This window comes from Myxine glutinosa, chromosome 4, assembly GCF_964187855.1.
Source record: "Myxine glutinosa chromosome 4, kmMyxGlut1.1, whole genome shotgun sequence".
NCBI classification, from domain to species: domain Eukaryota; kingdom Metazoa; phylum Chordata; class Myxini; order Myxiniformes; family Myxinidae; genus Myxine; species Myxine glutinosa.
Window position 1 is genome coordinate 145,025,973 of NC_136264.1, and position 11,532 is coordinate 145,037,504.

Below are 11,532 nucleotides of genomic sequence, written 5' to 3' on the forward strand. Positions count from 1 at the left end.
TCATCCTTCCGAGGTCGGCTAATTGAGTACCAGTTCACTGGTAATTCCCTGTTTGTCGTTAAAGGCGGCAAAAAGGGTTGGCGTCAGGAAGGGCATCCGGCCGTAAAACATTGCTTCAAAAAGGGGACCGAAAAACAACAACAACCACGGTTCCCGAAAAAGGCCAACCCCCGCTTTGCGGGGGAAAATGGCCTCTAAAGGTGGTTATTTTTTTTTTGATGTCGTGTGAACACATTATTGTGATGCGACTTGTCACTCCTTGACAGTAACATTCACTTTTATTATTCCAAGGGGCATCATTGCTGAAGGTTGAAACCCCTTCCAAAGAAAGTAGATATATTATCTATTCTTTGGTGAAATAGCCTTTTTTTCAAACTTTCGATGAGAGCAGGATTTTAAGATTATTTTACCACTGTCAGGCTTGGTCAAATAGTCAGTGTCACTCCATAGCACGTATTTCATTTCATGACTGTTGGAATACATGACAATGTGTATGAATTTCCTTAACTGCTGATCAGAGCCACGGGTGAAGTGTACACCATAATCAATAGAAAGTAAAAAAAAAATTTTTGAAATGAAAAAAGGGGAATTTTTTGACTCAATTGTCACTCCATAATGATGTGGAATGCCCCCTCTCCTCTTCCCCTGTTCGTTCATTCCCTGTTGTTTGTACCACTGTCAGTTCTACTTTGCTCTCACATGAGCCACGCTCCTGTAAATAAAAAAAGTCAGAGTACTGGATTAATTTGTGCTGATAATTCGTGTACATATTTTGGTGTTTTCGCTTTTTAATTGTTTAAACCTGGAGGTTTATTGTTCTTTGTGTGCTGTGTGTTTGATGTTTAAGTTTGTACATTGTTGAATGGAATTTAGATATTATTATTCATGACAGCATGATTAACAGATTCCGTGCTTAGTGTATACCAAGCGATGTGCCGACCAGAGCTACTCACATTCATACGATACAGTGATTCTGTGATCCTTTCCTGCAGGCAGAAGGAAAGAAGAAGAATTCATTTACATGTATTCGCCATTTTCTACAAAGATGTTGCAAACCAAGTTGTCTCAAACGTCAAGGTAGGAAGATCAGCATTAAGAAGAGCAAAAACCCATTTGGTACATGCTTGTCATCAATAAATTTTCATTGGACAGTTGAGCAACTGCTTTGTTAAATGTTTGGCTTTCCTAAAATATTATTCAGCTTTGCTAAATTATTGTTTGGCTTTGCTAAAATTATTTAGGCTTTGCTAAAATTATTGTTAGGCTTTGCAAATGTATTTTTCAGCTTTGCAAAGATATTGTTCGGCTTTCCTGAAATATTGTTCGGCATTGCTAAAATATTGTTCTGCTTTCCTGAAATATTGTTCAGCTTAGCTTAAATATTGTTCTGCTTTGCGAAAACATTGTTCGGCTTTGCTAAAATATTGTTCTGCTTTGCTAAAATATTGTTTGGCGTTGCTAAATTATTGTTCTGCTTTGCTAAAATATTGTTCGGCTTTGCTAAAATATTGTTCTGCTTTGCCAAAATATTGTTTTGCTTTGCTAAAATATTGTTTTGATTTGCTAAAATATTGTTTTGCTTTGATAAAATATCATCCGGCTTACCTGAAATATTGTTCGGCTTTGCTAAAATATTGTTTTGCTTTGCAAAAAGATTGTTTTGCTTTGTAAAAATATTGTTCGGCTTTCCTGAAATATTGTTCGGCTTTGCTAAAATATTGTTCGGCTTTCCTGCAATATTGTTCGGCTTTGCTAAAATATTGTTCTGCTTTGCTAAAATATTGTTCGGCTTTGCTAAAATATTGTTCTGTTTTGCTAAAACATTGTTCGGCTTTGCTAAAATATTGTTCTGCTTTGCTAAAATATTGTTCGGCTTTGCCAAAATATTGTTTTGCTTTGCTAAAATATTGTTCAGCTTTGCTTAAATATTGTTCGGCTTTGCTAAAATATTGTTTTGCTTTGCTAAAATATTGTTCAGCTTTGCTTAAATATTGTTCGGCTTTGCTAAAATATTGTTTTGCTTTGCTAAAATATTGTTTTGCTTTGCTAAAATATTGTTCTGCTTTGCTAAAATATTGTTCGGCTTTGCTAAAATATTGTTCGGCTTTGCTAAAATATTGTTTTGATTTGCTAAAATATTGTTTTGCTTTGCTAAAATATCATCCGGCTTTGCTAAAATATTGTTCTGCTTTGCTAAAATATTGTTTTCATTTGCTTAAAATATCGTTCTGCTTTGCTAAAATATCATTCGGCTTTGCTAAAACTAGGGCATGCCCGTACTATATATATATCTAAAATTATATCCCCCCCCTCTATTTACATGAAATGGTTTGGTCCAAAGCGAACGGCTTGCGAGTGGTGACAATCCCCCCCCTCTATTTACATGCAATGGTTTGGTCCAAAGCGAACGGCTTCCGGAGTTTGGTAAAGAAATCGCCATCGCGTGCACAAACGCGCAGGAAAGCGAATGAATCGCAAATTCGTTTTTATTAGTTGTAAAACATAGTTTAACGCCAACATAGTTTGCAAACGTGAAATAAATGAATACGCTCTCAAATGTGCCATCCGAGGCAGAGTGTGTCCGCCACGTTCGGCACACGCGATCGTTCGCTGCTCTCTGATTGGTTGAATCGTTTTTTGGACATAGCTCGGTAAGTAATTGTCCGATTAATATGAAACCTTGAAAAGGCACATCCTCGGGTCCCCAGCAATATACCTGGCAAGTTAAAAGTATATCGGACCCGTGGTTGTCGAGAAACAGCGGTCACAGACAAACAAACGTACAGACAGACAGAGATTACTGGAATTATAGATAGATATTGTTCTGCCATTCACACTTGCCAATGGTTTCCTGGTTCTACCAGGTGAGCCCAGGGACATTGCCTTTATTTTTTTTCAAGGAATCTGTTGATAACCTAATTTCTGAGGGGTCCTCGTCTGACATATTTTGATGTTTAGATGATGAGATTCAAGAAGATAAGGAGGATGTTTCTTTGAGTTCTTCACCTGAAGAACTAGAGAGAAAGAGAATGAAGGGAAATGGTGAACAAAAGTTGGAAAAACAGGAGGAAATAAAAATTGACGATGACAGTCAAAGTGTCCGGCTGTCTGTGGTGAGTAGACAATTCTGGTTTGTTGTTGTGATGATGAAGTGCAACTTATTCATTAAAAAAAACCTTCATGAATGTTGCTATGAAAATGGGGTCGTTGGCCAGGATAAATTTGATATTTGGGTAAATATCTAAGAGGTTTATTGTATCACATGGTGTAATTGTAGAACTTTCAAAGGAGATTGAAGAATTGAGAAGAGTTTGAGAGAGAGAGGGGGATCGGAAGAAATTGAGTTTTAGAAGCATTAAACTTTACTCGATTACATGTGCCCCACTGGGAAATCTTGCCCACATCCGAATTTAAACAGGTGGCTGTGATGAAACGAGATGTAGATCGAGTGAGGGAAGATGGGGCAGATGGGGAAAAACATGGAGGAATGTCATGTCGAGTCATCAGCATACGAGTGCATTTGGTTATTTCTAGAAGAAAAAAGTCATTGCTAAAAATAAGGAAGAGTGTGGGAGAAAGGATGGAACCCTGAGGGACACCGCTGTTGATAAGGAAGGAGGGAGATGTTGAACCATCAACCATTACAGAGATCGAGCAGTCGGAGACAAAGCTCAATACGACAGAGCAGAGTGAAGGAGGAAACCCGAAACAAGGAAGCTTGGATATCAGACCTCAATTGCAAACTCTGTCAAACACTTTTGAGATATCAAGGCCGACAATAAAGGATTCCCCAAAGTCTCTCAGAAAAGAGGCCCAGTCATTCGTTATGTAAGAAAGGTATCACCGGTAGATCTTGCCTTGCGAAACCCTAATTGATGGTCAGATGGAACACTGAGATTCAAGATGGTTGAGGAAATGGGAATTTAGAAGACATTCAAAGACTTTGGAAATAGTAGAAGTCAGAGCAGTAGGATGGTAGTTGGGAGGGTTTGAACGATCACCCTTCTTTAAGATAGATTTTACTGAGGCATGTTTCCAGGAAAGAGGAAAAGTTTGGGTTTTTCAACTAAAACGGAAAATGAGAAAGCACAAGAGCAAGTTCTGAGGCACACACCTTCGAGACACGAGGAGTGCCATCTTGTTTGTATGCCTTGCATGTGTCCAGAAAGAGGGATACTTTTATGACTGCATGAAAAGAGATTACAGGGAGTGGCATTGGATTGGCAAGGGGTGCTTCAAAGGGAGATGGAATGTTAAAAAGTCATCCATTGCGAAATTAGATGAGAAAAGAGAACCAAAAAGAGTTGCTTTATCAGTCGGATAGACAGCGATAGTACCATCGGAACGGAAAACCAAAGGAAAGGCAGAGCAACCGAAGTTGTTGGAGATACTTTCAGCTTATGACCAGAAAGATCTACTAGTGGAAAAAGATGAGAGGTTGTCACATTTCTTTTGGATAAAGGAATGTTTCGCCTCACAAGTTACATGTTTGCAATGATTTCTGGCAGATATGAAAGCTGAATGTGAGTCGGAGGAAGAAGAGTTTTTCCATCTCCGATATGCCGCATCCTTTGCAAGAATGGCTGCAGAGCAGGAATTATTGAACCATCAATTGGTAGGAGAAATTGACTCGAAAGAGAAGGGGATTCAAGCCTCCATTCCTGCAACAATAACTTCGGCTATACGTTCAGCAGAGATAGAGGCATCGCCTCAGGAGAAGCAGTAGGCTGTCCAGGCAATTTTAAATTTTAACTTTTTTTAATTTGATATGTCTTTGTATGTATGATATGATATATGTCTTTGAGGTGTATGATATGTCAAAGGAAATTTTAATTTATGCTTCTTTGAGTAATGGAAAAATTTTCTTTCCATGCTTTCTGACTTTCATGAAATTACTTGCCATAATAAGGTTAACAGATTTGAGCAAAATTCATGGCAACCTCTTGGATACTCTACTGTCGCCATATCAAACGCCTTGATCAATTCATCAATTCCATATGCGATGCCTTCATGAGGTGCTTGGCATCATCTGGCGAGACAGAATACCTAATAGTCTGCAAGCCACCCTGGTAAACCTAGAAATGTTGAGTACCATGAGGTTTTATGGTAGAAATGTAATCTATGGGTCTTGAGGACTCAGAAACGTCCGGATGCTATTTTGCATCTGTGTAGCATTTTGCATAATTGCCCTAATTAGCATATTAATTAGGTCAAATCACTAAATACGGAATATCTTGATAAATAAGCATCATGGAGACTTTGGACCTATGTTTTCGACCCCAAGGAATCCAAATAACACGGTTTTAATCTCCTAAAATCCCTCCAACTATCCAAAATGCAATATAGCCATCATGCATAACAATATAAATCTTAAAATCACCTAAACTCAGAAATTGTTAAAGATACGGATTTCATTTTGATGAGCACACCCATGTTTTTTACCTCAAGGAACTCATATAACACTATTTAAAAACCCCTATCTCCCATCTGTTTACCTGAAAGAACATAAATTTCACATATCTATTTGTATATCTATATGTCGACATACAGACTTGGCATTTAATATGGAATTTTTTTTTCTTGACTTGGGTTTACTTTCTGAACTCGGTATATCAATCTGGTGAGTTTCTTTTATGCTTCGGTGATTTCTTTGTTAAAAGAACCATGTCACTGATTGTCTGTCGCAGCAAGAAGTCAATAACAGGATTATATCACAGGTGGCGTGACAAAATGTACGGACAGGTACATTTGACGATTGGCTTCACAATCGGGTATATAAGGGTTGTTGCGTTCTGTATTAGTGGAAAACAACTGCTGCACGTCTACAAATGTTATTCCCGCTTCCTCTGGAGATGGTCCGTCAACTCGACAATGCTATTTGTCATGGAGTGGTGGCTTTACGAAATTCTGGCATGAAACAGCATGCTATTGCTTCGCAGTATGGCATCACTCAAGGTCAGGTGTCAAAGATCCTGAAACGAAATGCTCAGAGGGGTGTCCCGACTCCAATACCTAGGCCAGGACGTCCCCGCAGAACCACAAGGATCGCCAGCTGCACCGGATAGTTCGCAATGGCCGTACCAAGTCAGCTAATCGGCTTAGGGCTGAGTGGCAGCAACTGACAAATGTGCCTGTATCCAGAAGGCTAGTCAACCAACGACTGGTTCAAGCAGGCTATCGTGCCAGGCGTCCCCTGAGAAAGCCACGTCTGACCAGACAACACCGCCAGCGCCGATTGCAGTGGGCCAGAGAGCACCGTCAATGGCAGCCAGGACACTGGAATCACGTGATCTTCAGTGACGAGTCTAGATTTCTGGTCTATTGTCAAGATGGTCGCGTCCGAGTGTGCAGACAAGTGCATGAAGCCTACAACGAAGATTGTATAGTGCCAAGAGTCCAAGCTGGAGGTGGTGGGGTGACCGTTTGGGCTGCTTTTCATGCAGGGGGCAAAACTGACCTGGTTGTTCTGAATGGAAACCTGAACCAGTTCAAGCACAGGGCCATTCTGGAAGAAACATTGCTTACATTTGTTCGTGCAGCCTTTCGAGGAAACTTTGTCTTCCAAGATGACAATGCACTGCCTCATCGTGCTCGCATGATCCAACACTTTCTTGCTGACCGTGGTGTAGAGCATATGGAGTGGCCTGCCATGTCCCCGGATATGAATCCGAAAGAGAACTTGTGGGCAGAATTAACGCGTCAAATCGACAACTTGGACCAGCAGCCTGCCTCTGTGCGTGAATTGCAGCAGGCTATTGCAACTGCATGGCAAGCGATTCCTGTCCAAACCTTGGCAAATCTCATGAACAGCATGCCTCAACGTGTACGTGCTCTCCTGAATGCTCGTGGGGGTTACACGAAGGACTGAACTGTAATTTTACTGTCCGTAATCCCAGTCGTAATTTAACTTTTGTTTTCGTTCAAAAAATGTTTGACTAATGTGCAAAATAAAGAGATACTTCTGGAAAACGAACAGAAGATTAACACAGTACTGTCCGTGAATTGAGTTCGATATCAGTTTACATCACTTTCAAGGATCAATTTATTTGCTTCGAAATGTCAAATGTGGTTTTTGTTTCTTTTAATGGTCACATTAACAAAATCTAGAATAATTTCAACATAATTCCAATGAACTTTTCGTTCTAAGTCATCTTGAAAAGTAAGTTCACCCCCACAAAAAAAACATTCCATATTAAATGCCAAGTCTGTGTATATATATATATATATATATATATATATATATATATATACATATATATATATATATATATATATATATATATATATATATATATATATATATATATATATATATATATATATATATGCATACTGTATATATATTATATATATATTTGGATATATATACATATAGGCGAAGATGGATATATAGGCTAAGCCTGTTGTTGGCTTAGCGGTTAGGGTGCCGGCTTGGGATCCTACGATCCTGAGTTCGAATCCCGATCGATCGCTGAATTAACGCCAGGGGGGTTGACTCAGCCTGTCATCCTTCCGAGGTCGGAAAATTGAGTACCAGCTTGCTGGGATGAATGATCCCGGTGTGTACCCCGATTTAGAATAGGTACACCGTATCCCTGCGCATCGTAAGAGGCGACTAAGGGTTGGCGTCAGGAAGGGCATGCGGCCATAAAAACATTGCCTCAAACAGGGAACCATGATTGTCATGTGGCCCGCAAGGCTAACCCCCGCTCCAGCGGGGAAAATGGCCTTAAAACGATCATTCATATATATAATATATATATATCATTTATTGATACCCCATGTGTTTCATTTATTTTTAACCTCATGTATTAAACTAACTCCTATATTTGTACTAATTGTGCCATTTCCTCTTTTTCAGATCCTGAATAATGGCCAAGCACTGCTTGTTTGAACCTTGTTTTGGAAAAGGCAAAGACTGGAAAACTATCGGCAGGAGCTCCAACTGTGCAAATCCTTTGTGGTGACACTGATGTATTCTTGCTACTCGTACTGTCACGTGAAAATGTAAGTACACCCCATGTAAAGTTTTGACTTTTTCAACATATTTCAGCATACAGCTATTTGATCATTTCAACAATATTGATAGATAAAGATGAAATAATATAACAAATATCATGAAACATTTACATTTTGTAGTCCATTGTATAATTTAAATAAACATTAATGCAAATTTCGCATGTGGAAAAAGTAAGTACACCCCTATATTTATCACTACTTCAAATACCTAAAATTAGAATCAGGTGCACCAGCTCAGGTGCACCAGCTCAGGTGCAAATGATTAGAACATCGTTAGAGAGGATCTTGGAGGAACCTGTCTTATTTAAACCTCAGACATTTAGTTTGGTTTGCTCTTTGTTGTTGAAGTGTGCGGCGTCACCATGCTGAGATCAAAAGAGCTCTCTGAGGCCTTCAGAAAGAAGGTTATGGATGCCTACGAGTCTGGGAAGGGATTTAAAAAGATCTCCAAACAATTTGAAATCAATCATTCGACTGTCCGGAAGATCATGTACAAGTGGAGAAGATTGCAAACAACTGCCAACTTGTTCAGGCCAGGCCGCCCCAGCAAGTTCAGCCGAGAGCAGATCGCAAGATGCTGAAAGAAGTCTCTAAGAACCCCAGAATGTCATCACGGGACCTACAGGTAGCTCCTGCCACTGTTGATGTCAAAGTGCATGAGTCTACCATTGGAAAGAGGCTGCACAAATTTGATCTACATGGGAGGTGTGCCAGGAGGAAACCTTTGCTGTCCAGAAAGAACATCAGGGCAAGACTAAAGTTTGCCAATGAACACCGAGGCAAAGACCAGCACTTCTGGAACAATGTGCTCTGGACAGATGAGTCAAAGGGAGAGCTATTTGGCCACAGCACCAGAAGACATGTTTGGCAAAAACCAAAGACAGCATTTGACCACAAGAACCTGATACCAACTGTAAAGCATGGTGGTGGAAATATTATGGTTTGGGGCAGCTTTGCTGCATCAGGGCCTGGGCAGCTCACCATCATAGAATCCACTATGAATTATTCATTGTACCAGAGGTTGCTTGAGGATAATGTGAGGCCATCTGTTGGAAAGTTCAAGCTCAACTGAAGGTGGACCTTGCAACATGACAATGACCCTAAACATACCAGTAAATCCACCAAGGAATGGCTGAAAAGAAAGAAATGGAGGGTTCTGGAATGGCCAAGTCAAAGCCCGGATCTAAATCCCATCGAGATGTTGTGGGGGTATTTGAAACGAGCTGTGCATGCAAGAAACCCCTCATGCAAGAAACACACTTACTGTCCCATCTGGGTTCCAAAGGGAGAGGGCCCGTTTTCCCCTCCTGTGGATATACCCTGTTTCGTTAAAATGGTCTCCCAAGTTTACCTTGGGAAAGATGGACCCTAGATAACAAGTCCCTCCCCAATTTTCAGGCAGGTATGGGTATGCCTTGTTACCGCAGATAAACATTACTCCATGGGGTGCTATAAGGGCCGAGGCCATACATTTACTAATTTTGGGAAGGGTGGAGTTTGGTGTTCCCCAGGACACCGTTAAGCTCGTTACATTATGCTGGGCCTGGTCATTCACCGTTAATCTAAGGGTTCCTCCCTTTTGTCGCTCTTTGCACATGGGGACGTCTCGTTCATCTTCCTCCCGCTCTCGGCCCACCATGACCTGCTCACCTGTACCTGCATTGCAAGTTTTACTGATACTCACTGATCAAAATCCTAGCCCCCCCTCCCCCCAATCGTTGCCAATTGGCATTACCTCATCTCTCAGATGGTTGGCTATTTATAGCCGCATTCCCTGCGTCGTGTCTGGAAATTCAAATGCCATATTTACTTTCACCAATTTCCAAAAATACCTCCCTGTAATCATCTTCCCTACATCTAATAATACATGATTTACCAAGCATTATCCTCCCAACCATAATCGGTCAATGGAGAAACTCACCACATTTCCCCATCTGAAGCTTCCTCTGTGCACACCTTACCCTTGAATGTGGCTGCCATACTGGTTAATGACCGTCTCTAACCACTACATTTTCGATGTATCTATAAATATAAACCCAGAGTCAACCATGCAAAGTAACACATTTCCTTACACATTTTCCCAGGGGAAGTGCCCTATCACCTCCCCTTATGAGCAATAATTTAATTGATGTGATCCCAACGTACCTGGTGGAGTTCTGTTCACCTGGTCTGCAGAGCCGTGATCCGATCTGCACCAGCACCCAACCACCTCTTCAATTGGGGTCAACCTGCGTGTAGCAATCTAGCACAATTTTGTTAAATAAAATTCACAACTTTCCATTCGTTGGCGCACTCTCCCCCAGTGCAAGCTAACCACTTTTATCACTTTATCACAAAAACAAACATTCCATAACCACTTTCCCTTATTCCCTGCCTTTACCATCAACTTTTTACAACCCTTTCCCCTACTTTCTCAGCAAATCCTGCAAAGTCACCTGTCATTGACAAATAATCCATCTGATTCGACTTTCCTTTGTCATCTCCGCACTTTCCCAAAACATTATTCACACTTCCTCCAAAACCATGTCGTCAAACACAGCCCACACGAGTTGTAGATACCATTTCCCGTTACAGGCGCATCTGTCTAGCCATTCACGGATTGTCCCCAAGACGACGTCCCCATCTTTCACACTTCAGCCCCCGAGAGCTCAATTTTGGCCCATGAGCTCGCTCCATGGACCTCTTGAACACACATCCGACAGGCAGACAGGGGGTTGGGTGGCCTCAACCACAACCACCGCTACCTTCTGCCAAGCAAGAGGCAAGAGCAGTATCACTCTACCTGCCTTCTGTCCAAGTCCAGTTCAATTCTCTGAGTTTCCAGTCACAGACAGACAGACAGACAGACAATCGAGGCCATACACAAGGCTTCAATTTCCATCCGACGGACATTACTTTATTAGAGTGGTGTAGTCTCTTGGTCCGCTCGCTTTCACGAACTACATGCAAACAACTAGCTTGTCAACAAAATCATTTGTCCCTCGAAGGCCAATTCTGCCATCCTCATGCAGACATCAGTATCTCACTTCCCCCGTTACCTTTTGGCATTGGGCGGCATCGCAATGCTCTCAAACAAACAGATTCAACAACATTCAAACAGTGAATTCATTTCCCCAGAACTCATTCCCCTGCTCAGGAGCCACCATTCTGTTAAAATCATTCACATGCCCAATGGCAATCCACTCTGCTCAGGATTGTAAACTACTGGGTTCTACCCCTTCAACCCAGCCACAGCCCCAACCGCACCAGGCTGCGAGATCAAAGCGCCATCAGTACTTTCTTTTTTTCTCCCACCCAAACCAGTGTAAGCCAGCCACCACAATCAAAGAGAGGTGACCTTTGCCCCTCTTCAACAGGCCAGCATTTCCAAAGCAAACCATTTTGTCTCTTCTTTTCCAGTCATACAAACCGAAGCACACTTTTGTCTGTACACCCCCCAACCATAATCACATGAAACCCAACACTCGGACCGCAAAGCAGTCCCACCTCATCCGATCACATCTTACTCAACCG

At 41.3% G+C, this 11,532-nt stretch overlaps 1 protein-coding gene across 1 annotated transcript in view; it reads left to right on the top strand.

Annotated features, from left to right (window-relative positions):
* The window catches only part of LOC137426265 (putative serine/threonine-protein kinase MARK-C), a 31,703-nt gene extending 28,399 nt beyond the window's left edge, over positions 1-3,304 (top strand). Inside the window, exons 12-14 of the mRNA XM_078775317.1 lie at positions 993-1,077; positions 2,959-3,113; positions 3,278-3,304. Of these exons, the coding sequence (XP_078631443.1) occupies positions 993-1,077; positions 2,959-3,113; positions 3,278-3,304 (267 nt within the window). The remainder of the gene's footprint in view (positions 1-992; positions 1,078-2,958; positions 3,114-3,277) is intronic.
* The last annotated feature ends 8,228 nt before the right edge of the window (positions 3,305-11,532 follow it).